This window comes from Oncorhynchus masou, chromosome 18, assembly GCF_036934945.1.
Source record: "Oncorhynchus masou masou isolate Uvic2021 chromosome 18, UVic_Omas_1.1, whole genome shotgun sequence".
Lineage (NCBI taxonomy): Eukaryota > Metazoa > Chordata > Actinopteri > Salmoniformes > Salmonidae > Oncorhynchus > Oncorhynchus masou.
The window spans coordinates 63,470,864-63,495,932 of NC_088229.1; the positions used below are offsets into that span (position 1 = coordinate 63,470,864).

At 45.4% G+C, this 25,069-nt stretch overlaps 2 protein-coding genes and 1 pseudogene across 2 annotated transcripts; 2 read left to right on the forward strand and 1 right to left on the reverse strand.

Moving 5' to 3' along the window:
* Positions 1-194: 194 nt before the first annotated feature.
* Positions 195-5,398, forward strand: LOC135505097 (arginase-1-like; annotated as a pseudogene).
* Positions 5,399-7,548: 2,150 nt separating this feature from the next.
* Positions 7,549-17,424, reverse strand: LOC135505099 (prolyl 4-hydroxylase subunit alpha-1-like). The gene is made up of 14 exons (XM_064924189.1): positions 17,299-17,424; positions 16,974-17,070; positions 15,889-16,040; positions 15,247-15,384; positions 14,370-14,618; positions 13,882-14,093; positions 12,754-12,930; positions 12,087-12,157; positions 9,601-9,700; positions 9,087-9,140; positions 8,826-8,891; positions 8,559-8,627; positions 8,356-8,452; positions 7,549-8,200 (listed from the first exon to the last, which is right to left on the reverse strand). The coding sequence occupies exons 1-14, from the start codon at positions 17,381-17,383 to the stop codon at positions 8,130-8,132; spliced, it is 1,638 nt and encodes a 545-aa protein (XP_064780261.1). The 5' UTR covers positions 17,384-17,424; the 3' UTR covers positions 7,549-8,129.
* A 2,489-nt stretch (positions 17,425-19,913) lies between these two features.
* c18h10orf88 (chromosome 18 C10orf88 homolog) lies at positions 19,914-24,764 on the forward strand. The gene is made up of 6 exons (XM_064924190.1): positions 19,914-20,518; positions 20,784-20,981; positions 22,698-22,767; positions 22,962-23,162; positions 23,410-23,774; positions 24,165-24,764. The coding sequence occupies exons 1-6, from the start codon at positions 20,358-20,360 to the stop codon at positions 24,370-24,372; spliced, it is 1,203 nt and encodes a 400-aa protein (XP_064780262.1). The 5' UTR covers positions 19,914-20,357; the 3' UTR covers positions 24,373-24,764.
* The last annotated feature ends 305 nt before the right edge of the window (positions 24,765-25,069 follow it).

The following is a 25,069-nucleotide window of genomic DNA, read 5'->3' on the forward strand; positions in this document are numbered from 1 at the left end:
ATTGCCAACGTTATATAGCCTAATTAGCTTTCTCCTGTCTATACAGAAATAAACAAATTCGTTCTAACTTGGCCACTAAACCAGAAAGCATAATTTGGCCACAGAGGCGAATTAGCCTCTTTTAAATAAATATATATATATATATAGCTTTCTTATATATTATTTGTCACATGCGCGGAATTCAACTGGTGTGGATTGTTTTAGTCGGAAGGTCCGCAATTGGGGCAGCGGGCGCTGCAAATCCCAAAATAGGTGATTGTTGAGTTGCGACTGTAGGTGAAAAGCAGAGATCCAGCCAAGCATATCGCAATATTTAAAAATACAATCACCGAAAAACTGTTTGGAAAGCAAATGGTTATTGCTGTAAATGTATTACTTTTAGTTATAAAAACTCTTAGGCTACTGTTCGCTCAATTCAGTTATCTTATTGACACCAGCAGAGAAGATCGGCCATATCCCGAAATACAAGGCGGAAGATTAGGTTATGCAATTTTTAATTCTGAGTGGAACAAAGCCGCTAACCCTTGATGATACTGGGGCGGTGCCGAAACTTTAACCTCTAGACGTGGCCCGTTACAGCGGACATAGGCTCCCAGTTGGGTTTAGGCTACTGTATCACGCTCAAGCCGGGGTGTCGTCACACTGATGGTGTGCCTTTTGATTTCAGTGAACAATTTGATAGTGCAAGCAACTCCTGAGCTGCTCTCCTGTGCTCCTGTACAGTGTGTCCGGACGCAGGATAATGGTCCTTATAAAGAGCTCGAGAGGATTACAACTCGCCTTCCGAATTTATAAGCGAAGTCATCACTCAGTTGGAATTATTGGAGCGCCTTTTTCAAAAGGACAGGTGTGTACTGTAGGTAATTTATTATAGTCTATTGATAGGTATACCATTCGATATGTTATCGAATAGACTTAATATACTACCGTTCAAATACAATAAACTATACATTTGTGATATATTATGCGTTGCTATAATACACAGTCCTATTAACCTATATATATTGCAGCCGAGGGATGGCGTGGAGAAAGGACCAGACCTCATTCGCTCCGCCGGATTGGTGGAAAAGCTCAGAGCGCAAGGTGACGTCCTGATATTGCGTTTCACACTCATTCTGTGATGTAGGCTATAGGTAGCTACAGTGCAGAAAGGAAGACACTTGTGCTGAATAAAATTGTGAAAATAGATAATGTACAGTGAAGGGTATCTGTTTACAATCTGTTTTCTGTAAGCTATTGATTTGATCAAATGAGTAAGTGATCTCTCTAAGATCAGTCTCCAGATATCTAACATTTTGTTTTACTTGGCTTGGCAGAAGTGTTGAGATAAATAATTGAACATATTGGGGATCAGTTTGAAACCTGGTGTCAAATGACAATAGCATTTACACAAGCGAACAGCATGATTGACTTTCCATGACCGCATTCAATTCAGAGGAGGCTGGTGGGAGGAACTATAGAAGGACGGACTCATTGTAATGGCTGGAATGGAGCAAATGCTCAAACAAATAAAAAAAAAAAACAAATGTCACATGCGTGACTTACTGTGAAATGTTTACTTACAAGTCTTTAACCAGCAATGAAGTTTTAAGAAAAATAAGAGTAAAGAAAATATTTACAAAATAAACAAAAGTTTTTTGTTAAAGTAACACAATTAAATAACAATAACGAGGCTATATACAGGGGTACCTGTATCGAGTCAATGTGGGGGTTTCCATATGTTTGATGTGCTTTCCATATGTTTGACGTATTTGATACAGATCCATAAACTCCATTCCAGCCATTACAATGAGCTCATCCTTCTATAGCTCCTCACACAAGCCTACTTAGGTTCAATTCCAGGGCAGTTCTGAACCATAGGCTCGGGTACAAAGAGAATCCTTTTGGGGAAAAATACACCTGAACTTAAACTTGAGATCATGACCAGGATATCACCGAACAGGAGTGGTGTCCTTTGGAAAGACTACCAGTGAGACTGACCTGTCCTCGGAAGTGTTTAGTCATGAGAAGTCTTCCTGGGAAGGCGTGAGAGGGACTGAGGGATCTGTGTGATCCAAGTGGATTAACATGTGAGCAAGATCTGTCTGTCTGTGTCCCTGTGTCAGCTTCTGCCCATGTGTGTGTTCACGTGAGATCAGAGACATCCTAGGCACCCTCTCTGTTTTATTCATGGAACACATTACAAGGGATCTGATAGGCCTAGCTCTCCTGACCTTGCATAACTCCCCCTTCCATGAGTGTGTGTGTGTGTGTGTGTTTGGGTTATGACAATGGTATCCTCCTGCACACAGTATGCATGCCAGTGAAAGTGTGCTCACTCACTCACCCACCAGCAACAATTGAGGGCACTTTGGGGGGGACAAGTGCTCTGTCAATGCTTAGCCTGCCCGTGTGCTCCACAGAGAGAATATCAGACAGACATCTCAACCAGTAACATAGTAACAAACACTGTAAAATAAGTAATTTATTTAAACTTTGAGAGAGCTCATTTACATTGGCAAAATGGGGAGGATTCAACATTTTGCATCTAGGCAAAATGGAGGAGTTGTTTTACATTGCAAATAAGCTTAGAGGCAAGGATTAGGTCAGGGGTATTCAACTCTTGACAGGCCTGAGCAACCCCAGTGCTCGGGGCCTGATTGGGGTCACACTTATGCCCCAGTCCCAGCTAACACACCTGACTACAATAATCAACTAATCATGATCTTCAGTTTAGAATGCAATTATTTTAAATCAGCTGTGTTTGCTAAGGATGGGGGGAAAGTGTGACACCAATCAGGCCCCCGGGGCCTGGAATTGCACAGGCCTGCCCTATGCGGTCCAGAGCCTGCTGGTTTTCTTTTCTACCTGCTAATTAATTGCACACTCCTGGTGTTCCAGGTCTAACTCAGTCCCTGATTAGAGGGGAACAATGAAAATGCAGTGGAACTGGCTTCGAGGTCCAGAGTTGAGTTTGAGGGGACTATGTTATAACATGTACATCACATGTCAAACTCATTCTACTGAGGGCCGAGTGGCTGCGGGTGTTTCGCTCTTTGCTTGTACTTAATTGATGAATTAAGGTCACTAAATTAGTAAGGACCTCCCCTCATCTGGTTGCCTAGGTCTTAGTTGTAAGGAAAAACCAAACCGGCAGACACTAGGCCCTCCATGGAATGAGTTTGATATGATGTCCATGAATGGTACATTGTAATTACTATGGTGATCCATTGATACCTTATTAATGAGAGTGTGGCTTTTCTTTTCAAAGTGATGCATTGAGAGCTCCTTGATTCATTTTGACACTAGATTAACTGTAAGTGCATTGACTAATACATTTCCTTCGGTGACTGTTGTGTTGCCCAATCTCATCCTCCGCAGGCTGTGCAGTCAAAGACTATGGCAACGTGACGTTTGAGGAGGTGGCCAACGATGAGCCCATAGGCAATGTGAAGAGACCCAGAGCGGTGGGCAGCGCAAACCAACGTCTGTCTGCTGCCGTCCACGCCGTGAAGAATGACGGACACACTGTGTGATGCTGGGAGGAGACCACAGGTGTGTGTGTCATATCCGCTCATATTAGAGCAAGAGCCCAGTGTCAATAACCAGCCAAAATTCACAGGATTGTGGGCAGGGTGTTTTTCCTGACTATATGATATGGAATTCACTCATGATTGTGTCCAGTTTGGCGATAGGCTCGATCCAGGGGCATGCAGCAGCTAAGAAGGACCTCAGTGTGGTATGGGTGGACGCCCATGCAGACATCAACACACCCCTGACCTCCCCTACAGGCAATATCCACGGACAGCCCATGTCCTACCTCATCCACGAGCTGCACTCCAAGGTGATCTCTCTATCCTTCTCTTCTCTCCTCCTATTCCCCCCAAAGGAATCCCCAAGTTTTAATATTTCAAATACTGTACCATAAAACATGTGGTTGTTTTGCCCTGCAACAGAGTTGAATATGTTAGATCAGCCACGCCTTGGTATTCGCAATACCAGTATTTACACTGTTGTGCAATGTCAGTTAGTTGAGGATTTACTGGAAGACTTCCTCTTCCTGTGCATGTCTTTGATCATCATACATTTTTTAGGAACTGATTATAAAATTACAAATGTTGATAGAGATTAGTCATGTCAGTTGTTTACATTTTAGGTGGTGACAGTCTATATCTTTTTAATTTAACCAGGCAAGTCAGATAAGAACATTCTTATTTACAATGACGGCCTACCGGGGAACAGGTGGGTTTACTGCCATGTTACGGGGCAGAACAACACATTTTTACCTTGTCAGTTCAGGGATTTGATCCAGCAACCTTTTCGGTTACTGGCCCAACGCTCTAACCACTAGGCTACCTGCCTGCCCCAGAATTCTACATGGGTGTGAGCTACAGTTCTCGATGCGGACTTGTCTCCTTTTCTTTGATTGATTAGATTCCAGTTCTGCCCAACTTCTCCTGGATCAAGCCATGTGTATCAGCCAAAGACATAGTCTACATTGGCTTGAGAGACGTGGATCCAGAGGAGCAGTATGTTTTTGCCTGTCATTCTGACTCATACATCGTATTATATAACCTTCCACTACATCCATTTGTTTACTGAAGAATGAAAAACTCTTCCGTTTGTAGCCATATCCTGACGTTGCTGGGTATCAAAGGTTACTCCATGACAGAGGTGGATCGCCTTGGAATATCCAAAGTGATGGAGGAGACATGTGACTACATCTTCTCAAAGTATAACCGCAACAATTTCATTGTTTTAATTCCTTGCTATTAAATGGTAGACTACATCGGACACTGATACATCAATGTGAATATTGTTCTGATGGCAAAACACTGATTTGAATGAATTGATTTAACAGGGTGAAGAAGCCCATCCACCTGAGCTATGACATCGATGCCCTGGACCCATCCATCTCCCCGGCCACAGGAACACCAGTAGTGGGAGGACTGACCTACAGAGAGGGAGTCTACATCACAGAGCACATCTGTCAGACAGGTGAGCGATCTCACACACACACAGTAGCGGCTGCTCCAATGTAGTGTCTGTGGTCAGTCAGGTGTGTGTTGAGCTGCGTTTTGTCTCCACAGGGATGCTGTCTGCTGTGGACATGGTGGAGGTGAACCCAAAGAGAGGCAAGACGGAGGATGAGATCAGCTCCACGGTCAACACTGCAGTAGATCTGATACGTGGCTGCTTCGGAAAGCTCCGGGAGGGAAACCACCCTGCAGACTACAAGATGCCCCTGCCTTGAGCTGCCAACTACCACAGAGCCTTTGATTACAGTGAAGGGCTGTGGTCAGCACCACCTTTCTGCACTTCAAAGTCATCTTAAATCTTTTTCTGTAATCCAGTTAAATTGCCCTTTGTATCAAATCATGGAGAAATTAAAATAGATACCATATTATTTTTTTCATAACTGCTTCAGGGTTTTGGTTGGTATTAATATTGTACCCGAGGTAATATAGGAATACTTCTGCAGTTCCAGTCAATTGAGTCTGGTCTGGACAAATGTCACACGTACACTGTAGTCTTCAGTGAACACTTTATTTAGAAAACACAAATCTCACATGTACAACATCTGGCCACACATCCCATTATTACATTTCAAAGAAAATAAGGACTGCACCTTGGAGCAGAGGAGGCTGGTGGAAGGATATAGGAGGATGGGCTCCCGTTGTTTCCATTCCAGACATTGTAACGAGCCGTCCTATCGCCTCCCACCAGCCTCTTCTGCTTTGGAGTGTATGTAGCCACATTCTCTAAACAGATTTCCCAGGGTCAGCAAAGGCTTAAACTGTGGAGTGATGCATGGGATTAATAATCCTAATGATTCTTAGCACCATCTTTCATTCAGAGATGAAATCCTTTGATTATCAGACCAATGAATGATTAGGTAGGAGCTTTGCTTCTGTAACAAAACGGATGAGTCAGCACTTACAGACTGCTGGATTTCACCAAGGCAGAACGAGGAGTTGGAGAGACGGGAGGAACAGAGGGACTCAGACACAGTGTACCATTGGCTTGAATGTCAGTGTTTATCTGTGCAGCAGTAATGTTTGCCCTGGAGTGAATGACCTCGGGGCTGTTGCCCCATGGCAGACATGGCAATGGTATAGAGGAGATGTGGGGCAGCGATATTGAAAGTTCATTTACAATTGTGTGGATATATGCAGCATTTACCATTAATGCAAACATTGCCTTCTGCAATAGGGATCAAACACTATTGTCCTGAAAATGGCCCCAAGTGTGATAATAGCCCAGACCCTGTGCATACTGTACTTTTGATGGTAACATTGAACAAGTCTTTGCCCTCACATTGATGCTTTCCTATCGAATACCTCAGGTAGTACTGCCACATTAAGGCGCATAAACAACTACAACGGTCATAATTTAGAAGCCTGGCCTGCATATAGTATCATCCTAATAACTAACCCTGATTGTCATAGTGCAACCAACCAATAAACCTCCATCCTTCCCACGAGCCCTCTATCTAGCCCCAGTCCAACCCGACACCTGTTAGAACATCCATTTTGTGGCTCTGGTCAACATCAACCCCTGATTACAGGATCATTGAGATGTCCCCCCATTGAAGTTGAAGGTCTATGTGGGGTCATCTGATAATGACCTGTTGAGGAGGGAGAGGGGGACAGTGACAGTGCATTTATAACTGGTCTTGGTCATCTGTGTGCTGGGAAGCAGTGGGGGGGGGGGAGATTGGCGTGGTGGTTAAAAGGAGTGGAGGAAGGGATTGGCGTGGTGGTTAAAAGGAGTGGAGGAAGGGATTGGCGTGGTGGTTAAAAGGAGTGGAGGAAGGGATTGGAGTGGTGGTTAAAAGGAGTGGAGGAAGGGATTGGCGTGGGTTAAAAGGAGGAAGGGATTGGCGTGGTGGTTAAAAGGAGGAAGGAAGGGATTGGCGTGGTGGTTAAAAGGTGGAGGAAGGGATTGGCGTGGTGGAGGAAGGGATTGGCGTGGTGGTTAAAAGGAGTGGAGGAAGGGATTGGCGTGGTGGTTAAAAGGAGTGGAGGAAGGGATTGGGTGGTTAAAAGGGTGGAGGAAGGGATTGGCGTGGTGGTTAAAAGGAGTGGAGGAAGGGATTGGCGTGGTGGTTAAAAGGAGTGGAGGAAGGGATTGGCGTGGTGGTTAAAAGGAGTGGAGGAAGGGATTGGCGTGGTGGTTAAAAGGAGTGGAGGAAGGGATTGGAGTGATGGTTAAAAGGAGTGGAGGAAGGGATTGGCGTGGTGGTTAAAAGGAGTGGAGGAAGGGATTGGCGTGGTGGAGGAAGGGATTGGAGTGATGGTTAAAAGGAGTGGAGGAAGGGATTGGAGTGATGGTTAAAAGGAGTGGAGGAAGGGATTGGCGTGGTGGTTAAAAGGAGTGGAGGAAGGGATTGGCGTGGTGGTTAAAAGGAGTGGAGGAAGGGATTGGAGTGGTGGTTAAAAGGAGTGGAGGAAGGGATTGGCGTGGTGGAGGAAGGGATTGGAGTGATGGTTAAAAGGAGTGGAGGAAGGGATTGGAGTGATGGTTAAAAGGAGTGGAGGAAGGGATTGGCGTGGGTTAAAAGGAGGAAGGGATTGGAGTGATGGTTAAAAGGAGTGGAGGAAGGGATTGGAGTGATGGTTAAAAGGAGTGGAGGAAGGGATTGGCGTGATGGTTAAAAGGAGTGGAGGAAGGGATTGGCATGATGGTTAAAAGGAGTGGAGGAAGGGATTGGCATGATGGTTAAAAGGAGTGTTTCAGGTAGAGTAAAAGAGTAGGGCACACCAAAGCAATGTTTAGGAAGTTGAACGGAATAAGCAGCTGTGTTGCTTGCTCTAATGAACTTAATATCTTGTATCAAAGTTCCTGTTAAGGGTGAGAATGAAATAAAAAAAGTTCCTCAGGTTAAGACAGCTGTGCAGTCGGAGTGTGCAAAACCCATGACGGAAGGCACAGACTGGGAGCGAAGCGCTTCGGACCCACTGGTGAACCACTCACACACACACTTCAACTACAAATACATGTGACATCACATGAGCAGCCAGAGCCTCAGTGAACACTGAGTTTTGGAGAGGAGGACGAGAGGTCAGAGGGCACTTCACAGCCCACAGAGCCGAGAGTCAGGAGGGTCCAGGAAGAAAGATGAGAGGAGAAAAGCGTATTCCGTTGGATCATTCTGACTCGTTCAGAGTGCAACGCCTTCTGAACTCCTGGCCTCGCTCGTGCATCCACTTGTTAGACACTGGAGAAGGAAGAGGAAACCAAGTCAGGAGGACCCACTTAACTGCTGCAGCAAACCGTTAGCGGACCTGACACAACCGTCTCACTGCCCTCGGGGCAGACCTCTAGTTCTCAGGGTGTAGGAAATAGGATGTAATGAGAGACAGGTCGGCTCACCCCACTTGTTGCCCACTAGGACAGGGCAGGCTGCGTGCCGCGTGCTGTAGTCACCCTCTCCACTGGCAAACAGGTTATACCAGAACACTGCACTTCCCTGAAAAGAACAGTTTACACATACACAAAGCTCTTTATTTAGCATCAACATGTCAAATAAACCCCATCATGCACTTAAAAGTGAACACCACAGCTGTGCGTTTCACCTTTTTGGGCAACACTGCAGCTCCCACATCAGTAAAGACAGTGGCTCCCCCTGAAGGTACGTCGCTCATCTGCAACAGAGAGCATCGTCAAGCCATCCCATCACACCACTTTAATACGAGAGCTTTATAAAAAAACAACTAATTGAAACCCATTTCTTTTTAAATGGAACCTTTGAAATTAGATTCACACATGGGTAAAACGGAAGACCCAAAATTGTATCCAAATCTATGAACTAGAGCTGAAATAGTGAATTGCTTAATACTAACGTAAATGAGCCAGGTGGCGATGCGGTTCCCGGTGCCCAGCTCCTTAAATGCATCCGGTTCATCTTTCTACAAAGACATGGAACATACACAAAGGTTCAATAACACTTAACAGTGAAGTCGAGGAAAAACTCCCATCCACATATGAACCCACTAGCAACAGTTGATGCACGTGTGCCAGCCATCAGTCACCCACTGGCTCTCAGTCATACAGCATAAAGGTCATAGTTCCCTGACCAGAATAGAAAGAGAAGCCTTGTTTACCCGTCCAAAGTCAAAGTGGGGCTCGTATTGCCCGCCCACGCCGTAATTTGCCACCTGAGGAGAGATGAACAGAGGACAAACTCAGTGACAGATGCTGTGTTGTCATTAGAGACACTCATATAGTCCTTTGGTAGTTTCTTCCTAAGTAGATAACAGCAGTAAAATGGATTTCTTTTGCATTCATTGCTTGCACTGAGTACTGTATAAAGGGAAAGGGGGATACCTAGTCAGTTGTACAATTGAATGCATTCAACTGAAATGTGTTTTCCACATTTAACCTAACCCCTCTGAATCAGAGAGGTGCAGGGGGCTGCCTTAAACCGACATCCACGTTTTCAGCGCCCGGGGATTCGATCCAGCAACCTTTCGGTTACTGGCCCTACGCTCCTCCGACCCGCCAGTGTATATTCACATCATTGGTTGCTAAACTAGATGTACTGCCAGGGTATCCCCTCCTGCCAGTGCTCCAGTCCTACTAAAGTCCCTCAGCCACACTGATGTTCGGTTGTGTTACCTGTAGCTCCTCTGCAGTCTTGACATTCAAGCCGGTGATGTCCTCAATGCGCTGGTTTATCTTGTCCACTACTGGATCTTCGTAGGCGGTTAGCCATGCACTGTGATGAGAGACGGAGGGTTTGAGTCGTAAAATACATATTTATTTAGCATCAAAATTGCAGCCAGGCAGCTGAATAATGTTATTCTAGATTAGTGTGTCCACAGTTAACAGTTAAGATAGCAGCATGGACAGCATGTGGTAGTACTGTTGGTTAGAAGGGGTATACAGATGTAGGATCTTAATTTGATCACCCTGTTGCAGGAGAACTTTCCTGCAATGCAGGAAATGTAAAACTTGTAGTTCCATTTGAGGTTTAAAAATGTGTCGGAAGACTTGATTTTCCCTTACAAAAAAAAAAATGCACCGATCCCTACAATTATGATCCACATAATAATTCACATTTCCTGTTGCTGCAAAATTGTTTTCTTGCTGTAGCAAACTGGCTCAAATTAAGATTCTACATCTGTAGAAGGAAACAGGCTGGTTGAAACAGGTGAAAGGGAACTCCATATTTATCCAGTCTCAGAGTAAAAACATCAAAAACTAACTGTTTCTCACCAAGGAAGTTGGGGCATTTATGAGGAGGAGAGACCATTTAGGAGTTAGGGTTATTAATTTAAACAAACAGACCCCAGGCCCCTTCTGTCCCTCTGTTACAGACCTTGCCGTTTGAAATGTATAAATATAGATTGAAAAGCTATGGGAGTAACAGAAGATGCTGGTAAGAGTCCAGCAGGGAGCAGAGTTGACTGGGGAGACCAAGATCTCATCCTTTCATTGGGTAGGGGCCAAGCCTCACTTCAAAACATGTCGAGTCAGACAGGCCCACGTCTCAGGCGCTGTTTACACGCCCTCATTTAACATGAATGTGTGTGTCCTTTGTTTAATTAGCGTAGCCTGTGCATGTTATAAAGATGAATAGGAAATGCCTTAAAAATTGCCTCCATCTATTCATTCTGAAGTATATATGTGTGAGTGTCTTCACTGGATGACAGGGTTGGAAGTGCTGTCATTAGAGTCCGGACAGAATGCTGGCTCACATCCTTAGATATAAATACTCCATCAGCTGCTATATAAGCTGTATGGTTACAAAAACATGTTCTGTATCGGAGTGCTTCATTAAACCATTCATCTAACAAGAAGAAAAATCTAGAGCCTAACCAAGAACCCTGATAAATAAATGCCCTTAAGATAATTCATAAACACATTGAGCAGGTATTATGAGTTAAATGCTGAATAAATTTGGCTAATTTAGGTTAATTGGCGTAATGAAGCTGAAATCTGGTGTCAGAGGAACAGAGGAAGATCACCATGTTTCCATTTGCTCATCAACTGCAGTTAATCTATTTCCACAAGGGGACGCTCTATAGCCACACCACATTAAGCAGGCTTGAAGGGAACAAATAGGCAGGCAGACCCCTTTCGACAAGAGGAGATTCTACCCATACACTGAAACGTCATTCTGTAAGATACACCAGAGCCTGCACCAAGATAACAGGAAAACTCCTGTTTTCAAAGAAAAAGAGCAGGAAAAACTGTGCTTGCCACTGCATGGATTGGGTTGCCATGTCAATAATGTCAATCATCTGATGGGTTGGAGAGGAGATGAAGTGATGTCATTGCAGTAGGAGAGGAGGGGAGAGGTAGGTGTATCCGTAAGTAAAGTTCCACAAAAGGGGGTGAGAGGTAGGGATGAGCAGGGCAGACAGGGCCTTATGCAGGCCCCTCTCTGTCACCTTTGACCCCTTACCTCTTGGAGACCAATGGGCTGTAGTGAGTTTCCCCAGTTTGGGGGTCATGCACGGTGGCACGCCTTAGCTAGTATCCCAGACGGTTCACATTACAGTCACAGATCACAGTGAGGAGGACAGAGACAGAAAGATAGAGACATCACTGAATGATCAAGCAACTGTATGAGAGACAGACTGACGCTAGGCCAGGGCATGCGGACCATCAGGTCTAAAACCATTGCAGTACACGACTTGCAACTTGTAATGGTCACAGCCAAAACTTAAATGAGACATTACCGAAGGTAGAAGATATTAAACTGGCCTGGTCGCACCCGGACTACTGTTAAGGGAGTCATAACAAGCAGGTACTGGGACTCCTGTTCCTCCCTCTTGTTATGTTCAAAGCAGTGGCGGGACATCTTGGCAAGAGCACGGGCCCAGAGGGACTGAATTATACCTTCAAAATCAACCTCGCTTCCAATATACCCAAAGTGTCTACCATCTCACAAGAATGTTACTTGTTCCAGCAACATTTCTCCAAACATACAAACGGTCCATTTACAATCCGTTATAATCCCTCTACGCTTAAATCGCAGAGTTCCCGATTAGCTGTTGTGCTCTTGCCACGGTTCCTGCCCAAGCAGAAGGAGAGGATGCGGGGTGCGGAGGGGTATGGGGTACAGCACTGTGCCCATCCCTGCCTGCTGGACTTACCTCTTGCTGATGCGATAGTGGGCGGTCTCCAGCACACCAGTAATGGGGTTGGAGATGGTGGCCCGGCGCAGCTGTGGAGCCAACAGCCAACCGGCAGAGAGGACATGGGTTACAGGGACAATCCCTGTTACACACTGACTGGCTGCTGGACCCACATACACTACGAGGCTACATTAAGTCTGTGCTGTGTGTCCCTGCTGGGCCCCCTTACCCTCTCCAAGAGCTGAACTCTAGCTTGAGTTATGGATCTCTATCATTGACATTAATACACGATTCATGCAAAAGTCTGAGTTATGTGTTGATATGAAGCTATAATTCAGTTATTACCACTCGATTCAGTTATGACCATTAGAGGTGATGTTCATTGCCGAGTCAAAACTCACCTCTAGATCTAACAGAGGTATCAAATACTACTGTATGTGCCAAACAAATGGGATGTTGCTCTTATCCAGCCAGTTTGTAACAAACAAAACACACGGGAACACAGTCAGGTCCTCGTGCAGGGCGGGCATTCCCAGTCTTCTTATGGCAGCATGCATCTTAGACACATTCGAATGTCTACCACACCTAGGGTTGCATCATTTCCCCAAAAACTTATCCTTATTATAATTCTGGAAAACCACACGCCAGACCCAGTCTTCCCCCGGAGGTTGAACTTTGAACTCACCCTGGGTTTGGCCAGCTCTTTAACCTTCTCGATCTCGCTATTGGAGAGGATGTCATGGTAACGGATGATGCGTGGGCGGTCCCACTCGTCCTCCTGCTTGACAGGACCCAGCACGTACAGGGGGTGGTGGTTGTTGTCAGAGTAACGACAGAACATACGACTCTGGCGACGAGGGGTCTGAAAGATGGAAGAGAGGGATACAGATCATACATGATCACAGAGGGCCACCCGAACTCCCCCCACACACTCTAAAATAACATATTTTTGGGCTTAATGGAGGTCAATTTACAGTGCATAGATGTATTCAAATAAAGTATTTCAAGAGGACTAGGACTTAAAATACATAGCCATTAGAAGCTGTGCATGCAGAGTGTGTGTGTTAGCCAGTGGAGGCTGGTGAGGGGAGGACAGTTCATAGTAATGGCTGGAAAGGATTGAATGGAAGCAAACAAATGGAAACTATGCGTTCGATCCCTTTCAATTAATTCAATTCCAGCCATTACTATGAGTCTGTCCTCCGATTTAAAGTGCCACCAGCCTCTGGTTAGTACAGTTCAGTGGAGGCTGCTGAGCAGAGGACGGCTTGTCACGTTCGGACCATCGTTCGTGTGTGTTTTCCTTGTTTTAGTGTTGGTCAGGACGTGAGCTGGGTGGGCATTCTATGTTGTGTGTTTGGTTTGTCTGTTTCTATGTTTGGCCTGCACTGGTTCTCAATCAGAGGCAGGTGTTAGTCATCGTCTCTGATTGGGAACCATATTTAGGTAGCCTGTTTTGTGTTGGGTTTTATGGGTGATTGTTCCTGTCTTTGTGTTTGTGGCACCAGATAGGACTGTTTTGGTTTTTTCACGTTTCTTGTTTTTGTAGATTGTTGTATTTTCATCTTTATTAAAGATGGACAAAACTAACCACGCTGCATTTTAGGCCGCCTCTCTTTCCCCAGAAGAAAGCCGTTACACGGCTCATAATAATGGCTGGAACAAAGCAAACGGAATGGCATCAAACACATGGAAACCAAGCGTTTGATGTATTTGATACCATTCCACTAATTCCGTTCCAGCCATTACCATGCAACGGTCCTCCCCAATTAAGGTTCCACCAACCTCCTGTGGTACAGTTAGTGGCTCTCACCATCTTGATGCCTTCGCCGCGACACAGCTGTTCATATTTCCTCCTCTCAGGCAGGTAGTCTGCAGGTCGTCCCTTCTTGTCAGATGCCTCTCTCTTCTCCCTCTCTCTCTTCTCCTTTTCCTTCTGGCCCTCCTCCGCCTCCACCTTGTTCTGCTTGGCCAGCTGGTACTCAAAGTACTTCAGGTTGCCGTTGGCTCGCTGGTGGGCAGAGTCTGAGAAACACAACAGACTCGGTTAGGACAGAAGATGAGTCTACTCAGTATTGACCTGCGCAGAACAATCAAGACATGAAAAACAAATATCGTACACATACTTGGGTGACAGTACTTAAATGCATTTCAGTAATCTGACTAGGTGGGACTGGTGAAAGCCAAAGGGAGTTAACCCCGCTTTCAGTTATAGATTCAGACAAAGTATCAATTTCAAAAGTATTCAGACAGGCCCGTGGCCTTATATAATGTACAAGTACTACAGCAGTCTCCACTCACCCAATTTGAGTAGTCTCTTGGTGTAGTCCAAGGCTCTCTCTAGCTCCCCCTGCTGGTAGATGGAGTAGCTGAGGTAGTCCAGGATGGTTACCATGTCCACGCTGGACTCCTCTCCCCCGTCCAGCTGTTTCAGGGCCTGCTCCATCCACAGCTCTGTGTGGTAGTAGTCGGCATCAGAGTAGGCGATCTTCCCCAGCTCAAAGCAGTCCTCCACTGTCATAGGGTTCATAGCGACATCCTTATTGGTTCCTGTGTGAAGATGTTAACATCTGCAGTGACACACACATCTCCATCTCAGCAGCATTTGCATGCAGTTCACTTATATGGCATTTCAAGCATCCATGTGGACTAAATGGGGTGCTCCACTGCATGTGGTGAGCACGGTGCACGATTTCCCCCTGCAACAGTAGGAGCAGCCATCACTGAAGCTCTAACAGAACCTCTGCCGGCAACACGTCCACTGCTAATCCAGTCCTGGCTCCCACCGCATGCCCTAAGCCCAGAGTCAGCCTCTCCCTGCCTGGCCCTCACTAGGCAGTTCCCGCGTGGAGATGGTGAGCGTGTCTAGCCAGTAGATGCCCTAAGCCCAGAGTCAGCCTCTCCCTGCCTGGCCCTCACTAGGCAGTTCCCGCGTGGAGATGGTGAGCATGTCTAGCCAGTAGATGCCCTAAGCCCAGAGTCAGCCTCTCCCTGCCTGGCCCTCACTAGGCAGTTCCCCCGTGGAGATGGTGAGCGTGTCTAGCCAGTAGATGCCCTAAGCCCAGAGTCAGCCTCTCCCTGCCTGGCCCTCACTAGGCAGTTCCCCCGTGGAGATGGTGAGCGTGTCTAGCCAGTAGATGCCCTAAGCCCCTAGCCTCTACGTCCCAGCCCCACTCACCAGGAAGCTCTCCTGAGGATATGGTGTGCGTGTCCAGCCGGTAGGTGTCCTGAAGCCTCATCAGGGCCTTGGCTGCCCCCGTCTGGTCGTCATCATTGGGGAAGTACTGTCTCTGGATGGTCAGGTTAGAGATGAACCCTGGAGTACGGGGAAAGAAAGATGGTTAGGAACCTCAATTCTACCATCTTCACACAGGGTGGTATAGATGCTAGGAGAACAAATGGTATGACATCAATGCTTTAGCACTAGCCGCTGAGTTTAAAACTATGGCGCACTACATGGTTATATGTGCCAATAAATCAGCACAATCTACTCTGAAGCTAAAAATGGGATTGTGTGTACTCTGCTAATGAACATACATACAAAACAATAAATATTGGAGAGCAATGTACAATACGGTGAACTTCGCAAAACGAGGAAGTGATTGGAGGCTGTCATCTATGTGCGCCTCTTTATGTGCGCCTTCATTCATCTCTGTAGAAACAGACCCTCTTACATCACTTCAGTGATTGCTTAAAATGCAACATGACTGATCACATTGTTTTTATTTTATTAAGTTGTCAAATTAGCACTTAGCAATAATTGAATCTGTATACATAGCATTTATAGTCATTAGAATAGAGGCGTGTGAGTAGCCCTGACCATCAGACATGTCCTTGAGAACCAGGCTCTCCAGCTCTCCCCACTCTGTGTTAAGCCTCTTCATCAGCTTGAAGGCGTTGACCGGGTGGCCCAGGAAGCCTTCTGGGTCCTGAGTGGCTGTGGCCGACAACACATCCAGCTTCTCAGCCCACCTGGACACACCATGGAGGGAAAAGGCATTCAATATAGGCTACTCCTCTTGACCTGCGCTGTTGGAACTGAAGAATTTCACTGTTCCCTGTGAATCATGTGACTAATAAACAAAGAAAGAAAAAAACAAGTGACAGAAGCAAACGGTGAATCATTTTCATATGCACGTTTACATGACATGCAACTTCATATATGCACACACCCCCCCCCCCCGGAAGGCAAAAAAAGAGAACAGTTATATCATGTCCTGCACTTGACACACCCTGTTTATTGTGCCATCTTCATAGCCAGAGAAACTAGGTCTCTGGTTAGCCAGGCCCATTGTAAGCTAGAGACATGGCAATATGACACCCTCTAAAGACATGTTACAGATACAGGTAGTGTCGTGAAGCAGGATATGTACACCACAGGAGGCTGGTGAGGGGAGGACAGCTCAGGGTAATGGCCGGGATGGAGCAAATGGAACGGTATCAAACACCTGGAAACCATGTGTTTGATATATTTGATACCACTCCACTGATTCCGCTCCAGCCATTACCACGAGCCCATCCTCCCCAATTAAGGTGCCACCAACCTCCTGTGGTGTACATTCCTCTCTTTGACAGTCTTTATAGCATGGTGCCTTGTGGGAGAGAGCAACGTGACCAAGAAAGAGTGAGTAGCTATCTGGGTATTGGGGCTCTCACTTCATAACCTGCCAGAGCCTGTGACTGTGGGAGAAAGATGGAGAGATATAAAAGAGACTGCCTATGCACCGGGGCTCTCTTCTCACTTTATAACCTGCCAGAGCCTGTGACTGTGGGAGAAAGATGGAGAGATATAAAAGACTGCCTGCCTATCTCTTCTCACTTTATAACCTGCCAGAGCCTGTGACTGTGGGAGAAAGATGGAGAGATATAAAAGAGACTGCCTATGCACCGGGGCTCTCTTCTCACTTTTTGACCTGCTCTAGTTTGTCCTCCTCAGCTCTGATGTAATCCTTTAGAGAGGTGACCAGGTCCTTCTCTGTGTACAGCAGATCGGTCATCTGACCTAGTGAACACAGTGAAACACAGGGGTCAAAAGTTGTACTAGTTCTTCTATGCGTTGAAAATTTTAGACATGTTTGTAATGTTTATGTCGGTGATAAACAACGTTTTTCAGAGGGAGCAATGCCGTTCAAGCAAATGTTTGTGACCAAGACAGGCTGGAAGCGATGAAACTACTGAATAAAGGGATCAACAGAGAGATGTTCATGAAAGGAGAGGACATTTAACCTACCGATGGAAGTGAAGAAATCTTTGTCAGCAGAGGATGTGTAGAATAGACAGGTCAACAACACACAACAGACTCCCCTCAACGCCATCTTTACACTGCTGCACAGGGGGCTGTCAAACGAGGTAGATGAGTTGTTAGTCCGCTACATATCATATTAATACCTGTGAGAGGTAAGGGCACTTGGACACACTATCCACTGATGATCTCATGACAGGAATCTTCTGAAAGACATATTTGTATGAAACTAACAGCACCAATTAAAATACTTTTGCAAGTCTCGGCATGCTAAGTGGCTGAACAGAAGCTTGTAAAAATGTGTTGCCCACGCTGGGGATACGGCTTTGCCAGACTTGCCTTCAGAACCCACCAAGTGAATATACAGCCACTGCCAGCTCACGCACCCTGCATGACCCTTTTCACTGCGCTCACAAGGCCTTCGTTCTTTACACAACTACTACTGTGTCAGCCATGCTGCTGCTAAAATAAAATAAAAACACTTAATAGACTCAAAGCAGGGATTTTAAATTGCTTTGTCTATAAAAAACACGTTTTAACTACATATCTAGCTAACAGGTCAGTACTCCGTTTGACCAGAGGGCATTTGAGGCTTTAGGATGACAGAGTACAAGCCGGACAGTGAGAGCAGCAGCTGCATCCCAAGGAGAGCAAGGAGCAGAGGGGGCGGAGGCCGAGGTGGAAGGGAAAGGCTTGATTTCCCTTTTGGGTCGCTCAAGTATTTACGACGGGCAATCAAATACCCGGGAGAGTACACAAGTTCACACAAACGGCTGGCAGTAGGTGCTGTAAATAAATAGGCCAATGAGCTTCATTTCCTTTTATGATGGTCTGGATTTGATTTTGGATAGGTAGGTACCCTTGAAACAGATGTGCAACAGGTGAACAGAGGCCCAGGGCAGATGACCTATCACCCAACCCTATCTAGGTAAATGGAAAGTAGGTCTTTCATCAAAAGGTCAGGAATGTGTGAGATGTGACCCAACAAGACTACACAGAGCTATTAGATTAAGAAAACTGGTGAGGACATGCAGAGGTGATGCATCTGTGTCTGTTACTACTGTTCACTGAAATACATTTTAATTGTTATATAATACATTTAAAATTCAATGGAGAGTATGGACGTCCCAAGGCTCCCAGACAGCAAGGACCCTAACATTGTGGAGAGGTTCAAACCAGGGAGTATAATTCAGGGAGAAAAGACTGCCACGTACATGCCCCTCCCCCATCGCAGGGATTTTTGGGAGCACCATCAAAATAGATTCCCTAGCCTTGGAGTAAAACCATACTGCCAAAAACTAGAGTTGACTGCAAATGTATGTTTTAACACATTTTTTTATGGGCTTGCAGATATGTTTCTGAACGTTCTAATTAGGAAATTATCTACTCTTGAAACAGTTTCGGCGTTGCAACATGTGAAGAAATCTTTGTCAGCGGAGGATGTGTGACATGTGTGCAACAATGTATCAACCAATTGTTTCCAGCAACATGTTGTTGTCACACGTAGCAAGCAAATAAACACTAAGGAGATTTTAAAAATAAAAAACTCCGCACATAGCTGCAGTAAAATTTAGCTGCGACACAAAACTTTCGGTTTTATACCTTAACACATTTGTTCCTACTGTACAGCAGGCCAAATATCAGCTTAGATAAAATAACTCAAATCTATTGTTCAATTTACAACAACGACGTGACTGGCAATTTTACAATGTAAAATAGCGGTAACATCAAGGTGTTATTTCAGAGAGGGATGCAGCAGACCAAAACGAATGGTCATAGTGGCTAACGTTCCTCTAATACTTCAGTGAGCAATATCATGCAGTAATTTGGAAAATCAATTACATATTTCGGTACCTTATTCCGCTCAGCACTGCTTTCGGAAGAGGGTTAAAATCCCCACGTCGAATGCCACCGCTGTTTTCTCAAAATCCTCGGTATTTTGAACTGGGCTGCGGTTAACTGGTAGGTTTATGTACCGGTTTCCATTTTCTCTTTATTGCCATTATACAGGATAGTAAATATCGCCACCTGGCGGTTGGATTTAAACAGTGAGTAAAATACAGTTGTGCTGTGTAAATCTGTGCCCTGGTTTTAATGTCTATGGTAAATTCACTCAAAACTACTCCAGTCAGTCTTTCAATAAAACAGCATGTTAAAAAAGAGGGAAAAGAAATAACATGTTTAAGGCTAGTTGTTTTCCTTTGTTTTTAAATGTTGTTTAAAAAACATTTAAATATATATTTTTATGTTGTTTTTAATAGAATTTGTTTTGTTTTTCATCCACGAAATGTCACCATTAATTAATAGTTAGCTAATAATTGCATAATAATATATGTAATTGGATGGTTACTACTATCATTATTCATTTATACAGTCTACTGGTTTGGACTCTTATTTTGAAGGAAGAAAGAAAAGCGTTCTACAAAAGTAGAAGATCCACAGGGTCGTCGCTAGTCAACACAGCCACAAAGTCGTATGACCTATTTCTACAATTTCTCTTATTAAAATCTGATTTTAAGCCTAAACTTAACCACAAGGCTAAATTATGTTTAGCCATAATCTTAAATTAAGACCAAAAATGAGGGGGGGGGGTAGCGTAACCCGGAAGTGCTTCATTGGTGGTGTAACATCATAGGCGAGCCGTGCTTTCATCGAAGTTGCCAGCTCGTTAGTCGTCTGGTCGCCAGATATGCTTTCTAAAACCATTGGTTGATGTAAGGTATGAATTGTAGCGTTTTAACTGACGTTTCCACCCATTGACCCAAGAACGGACGGGCCGCCTGTATGCTATCTAACATGCTAACGTTAGCTAGCATTTCCTTGAGAGTCGATAGGATTGCTTGATATATTTTTGCACGGTTACCGACTGGCATAGACAAACCAACAGTGTGACTGAAATAACCGTTTCTGCCCAGCATTTGTTCATAACGTCACTGTGCTTGTGCTGTAGAAGAGGAATCGGTTTTGTATTTTACTAGTCCATTTGGCTAGATAGTTAGCTACCCAAGGCCAGATAGGCATTACGTTTAAGGAAAGCGGTCATCATCATGGCCAGTATTGACGTGAGTACAAGCAAAGATGGATCTGTCAACGGGCACACGTCATGGGCTTGCAAATCACAGGAGTGCCAACTCTCTGACATCCTTCTCCCAGTACAGTCAAGTATCAACACTGACATCAGTCAGATCGACAGAGACACACCAAACGGGTAAGACACCTTGTTTATCTTCTCCACTGACAGACAATCCCATACCGCAGTGACCTCGTCAACCTTTAAATGACCACACATAAATGGTTTATGCATGCCTTAACTCATTGAAACGTTCCAGGAAGCCCCAGACGGTCATAGTTAGCAATCTAGACTAACTTCCACTCTTTAGAATAGTTACAGCACCGATATTAAAATCCTTGATTTTCTTAATAAAAATACTGCTACCCTTTGACATTTTGATCACTCTCTTGTTTGTCCTCAGGTGTGTTCCAGTGCTCCTGGAGCAGGTTGAGCAGGGGTCTCCGTGTGTCATCACCCTGTGCTGTGCACCCCACTGCCCTGCCCTCATCACCAGCCTGCTGGTGACCAGCGAGGCCCGCACAATCGAGGTCTACTCCCAGGCTGGGGACTACTGTGGCACCAGTCGCGGGGAAACAGACCCCAACACACAGCCTGACAGGTGTATATTTATTTCTATAAATTAAAAAAGTTTGGTGTCATTTAGAAATGTCCTTGTTTTTGAACGGAAAGCAACTTTTTTTTTGTCCATTACAATAACATCAAATTGACCAGAAATGTCAACATTGTTAATGTTGTAAATGACTTGTAGCTGGTTATGACTGATTTTCTAATGGAATATCTACATAGGCAGACAGAGGCCCATTATCAGCAACTGTCACTCCTGTGTTCCAATGGCTTGTTGTGTTAGCTAAGTTTATCATTTTAAAAGGCTAATTGTGAAGAGGCGACTCCGGGATGCTGACCTAGGCAGAGTTGCAAAGAAAATGACGTATCTCAGACGGGCCAATAAAAAGATTAAGATCTGCAAAAGAACACAGACACTGGACAGAGGAACTCTGCCTAGAAGGCCAGCATCCCGGAGTCTTTTCTTCACGGTTGACGTTGAGACTGGTGTTTTACAGGTACTATTTAATGAAGCTGCCAGTTGAGGACTTGTGAGGCGTCTGTTTCTCAAACTAGACACTAATGTACTTGTCCTCTTGCTCAGTTGTGCACCTCTTTCTATTCTGGTTAGAGCCAGTTTACTCTGTTCTGTGAAAGGAGTAGTTGTACGTTGTATGAGATCTTCAGTTTCTTGGCAATTTCTCGCATGGAATAGCCATAATTTCTCAGAAAAAGAATATATTGACGAGTTTCAAAAGAATGTTCTTTGTTTCTGTCCATTTTGAGCCTGTAAACGAACCCACAAATGCTGACGTTCCAGAAACTCAACTAGTCTAAAGAAGGCCAGTTTTATTGCTTCTTTAATCAGAACAACAGTTTTCAGCTGTGCTAACATAATTGCAAAAGGGTTTTGTAATGATACATTTGCCTTTTAAAATGTTAAACCTGGATTAGCTAACACAATGTGCCATTGGAACACAGGAGTGATGATTGCCGATAATGGGCCTCTAGATATTCCATTATAAATCAGTCGTTTCTAGCTCCAATAGTCATTCACAACATTAACAATGTTTACACTGTATTTCTGATCAATTTGATATTTTAAAGGACAAAAAATGTTGCCTTTCAAAAACAAGGACATTTCTAAGTGGCCTCAACTTTTGAACGGCAGTGTGTGTATATGTAGGGAATATGTAAATAATAGCCCGTGTGTAGAATAATGCCAAATATGAAAAGAGTATTACTCATTTCTACCTTTTTGTGTACCTATACATGATACATCACCATGAAGAGACTGACATTCATATCCATAATTATGCATTTCTGTGTAGTACAGATCAGGGACACATGATGAAGTTCTATTACTGCAATACTGTAGTTCAACAACCCACTTTAATTTTTTTTTTTTAATGTTAAGTTAAGCTGTCATGTCATAGCTGCCATTCTTTCTGCAGACATTTTTTAAACTTAATCCAGAGCAGATATTTACGCTTTTGGGAAGTGAGGTCACATAAAAAAACAGACAGATTTTTACAGAAATTCTGTTACCAAACTTTGCATCTGCAGTTTGTCCAGTAAATGTTGTTTTTGTATAAACATCTCTGAGTAAATTATTAAAAGCATTCCTTGTGCATGGAGTTGTATGGTTTAACTTAGTAATTCATGTTTTTTTGTTTGGCATACATTTTAAAGTGAAAAATGGGTACAGTATGATAATTGGGTGTAATGTGGTATGTCCTTATTAAAAAGTATATATATTTTTGCTTTTCAGTGCAGAGAGGGGACCCTTCTACAGGAAACACTTCATATTGGAGTCCCCTGCCGCATCATGTGAGGTGAAGGTATGCATGTCAACCACAGCTTTCAAATCAACAGTAGTTTCTGTTACTACTTCAGTCCCGTTCCTGTTTATTCTCTACTAGCACATAGCAATGGTTCTGGGAGCATGAAATCCATTGACTCATCCCCTTTAACTGTCTAGTTAGTGTTATTATGGGTCGTGCCATTTCTTGGGCTAACCTCTGTGTTTTCTCAGCTGCTGTCTCTTGGTGGGCGAGGGAGCGTGGCTGTGGCTCGGGTCGTGTTGGGCCTACAGACACTGACACCTGTGGACTGCTCTCTGAGCCTGGGGCCCAGCATCGACATGCTCCGTGTGCAGTCTATGGTGGACGAGATGGGCGCCAGCCTCTCACCGGGTGCCCAGAGCCTCATGAACATGGTCCAGTTTCAGCAGAAGGTGGGTTCTCTGCTGACGTCAATGCACCACAGTCACCAATACCAGTCAATAGAAGCCTCAGTGGAAAATGACGCAGTCCGAAATGGCATAGGAGACACTGGCTCGTATTGTATTGTATTGTTCATTCTTCTACCCACCAAGATGGCTGTCAGATAGCGAGAAGCTCAAGACTAGTGAACAGAGAACACCGAAGACAATCGCTGTATTGTATGGTAAATCAAGCTTTTTGGTATTTTTTTTTTTCCAGAACAAAGCTGACTCACTGAGTGGGTTTCTGCCCCTCCTCGTGAGCAGTGGGGCTCTCTCTGCTCTTGCTAGAGTAACTAACGGACCCTCTTCAGCTCCAGCTGACATCCAACACCCCTCAGTCAACACTAGCCTCCAGCCAGATGAGATGTCTGACTCTGCCTCCTCAGAACCATGGCCCCAGTCTCGTGCAGCCTGCGATACTCACACCGGCCTGGCAGACATGATGTCACCCTTTCTTAACGGCCAGCCAGGAGGACGGAGGCCATGCATCAGCCCTGACTTGCTCCCTATGCTGCAGAGTGTGTGTGGGCAGGTGACGCAGCTCCGCATCGAGGATGCCTCAAAGACATCCAACGGCCCGCGGTGAGTATGATGACTGGTGGTGGGTCTAACTACAATGTCAAACTCCCTCTGAACGTTTACATGGTGTGGTTGGAGTAGAATGGTGTCCAGATGTTGTGGTTAGGAGTCAAGTGGATGGGGGATGTCAGGGCTGACCATGTCTGTCTGGGTTTGGTAATGTTTTTGGTAATGGTTCTGGTGGCATTGTGGTGTGTCTGTTTATGTTCCAGGAAATGTTTGTGTCTGTAGGACTGTGAAGGTCTTGTTGTCAGGGAAAACACCCGGTCCAGTGACACCTGTGAGGATAGCGAGGATATGTTCAAGGGCAATGTTAACATGGGAGGGCGACAGCACCAAAGGGAGGTACTTTAATTCTTCTGAAAACCTATTCTGTGATGGATTGTCTTGCAGGCAGGAGCATGCATGCTGCAGAGTGCTGGAGCAGGTCCTGGAGAGATGTCTGGGCGAGATGGAGAGGAGGCTGATGGAACACATGGACCAGCGACTGGATGCCATGCAGTTGCGCCTGGAAACGGCCTTACTGCAGACCCTGGCCCTTCCCCTTAACCACCTCAAGACCACAGCACCCACGCCTGACCAGCCTCAGGCCCTGCACTAACTCCATCCCAACTCCGGCCTCTACCCAAGCCACAGCCCCTGCCACATCCCCTACCCAAGCCACAGCCCCTATCCTCTACCCAAGCCACAGCCCCTGCCACATCCTCTACCCAAGCCACAGCCCCTGCCACATCCTCTACCCAAGCCACAGCCCCTGCCACATCCTCTACCAAAGCCACAGCCCCTGCCACATCCTCTACCCAAGCCACAGCCCCTGCCACATCCTCTACCCAAGCCACAGCCCCTGCCACATCCTCTACCCAAGCCACAGCCCCTGCCACATCCTCTACCCAAGCCACAGCCCCTGCCACATCCTCTACCCAAGCCACAGCCCCTGCCACATCCTCTACCCAAGCCACAGCCCCTGCCGCATCCCCTACCCAAGCCACAGCCCCTGCCCTGTGTGGCATCCTCTACCCAAGCCACAGCCCCCATGTAAAAGTAGTGGCCCCAGCATCCCAAAAGCTCTGCTAAATGGGATATATTATTATTATATTACCCAAGCCCCCACTGACTTTAGCCCATTGCATTTGTTCCATCCCCTACCTTATCCCTATCCCCCACTGACTCCAGCCCCTACCTTATCCCCTGCCCCATGCACAGCCCCTACACTGGCTGCGACCAATAACCCACACCCAATAACCTGAACCCAATCACCCAACTCCCCAGAGACAAGCTGCTTATTTTACTGTAGTTTT

Bases quoted from the DNA above. Each gene is read 5' to 3' on its own strand.
- LOC135505099 (XM_064924189.1), bottom strand. From the start codon at position 17,383: ATGGCGTTGAGGGGAGTCTGTTGTGTGTTGTTGACCTGTCTATTCTAC. The intron at 16,041-16,973 runs GTGAGAAGAGAG...TGGTGTGTCCAG, and splicing joins AAACTAGAGCAGGTCAAAAA to GTGGGCTGAGAAGCTGGATG. The intron at 8,453-8,558 runs GTGAAACGCACA...TGTTCTTTTCAG, and splicing joins CTGCAGTGTTGCCCAAAAAG to GGAAGTGCAGTGTTCTGGTA.
- c18h10orf88 (XM_064924190.1), top strand. From the start codon at position 20,358: ATGGCCAGTATTGACGTGAGTACAAGCAAAGATGGATCTGTCAACGGG. The intron at 22,768-22,961 runs GTATGCATGTCA...GTGTTTTCTCAG, and splicing joins CCGCATCATGTGAGGTGAAG to CTGCTGTCTCTTGGTGGGCG. The intron at 23,775-24,164 runs GTGAGTATGATG...ATTGTCTTGCAG, and splicing joins AAGACATCCAACGGCCCGCG to GCAGGAGCATGCATGCTGCA.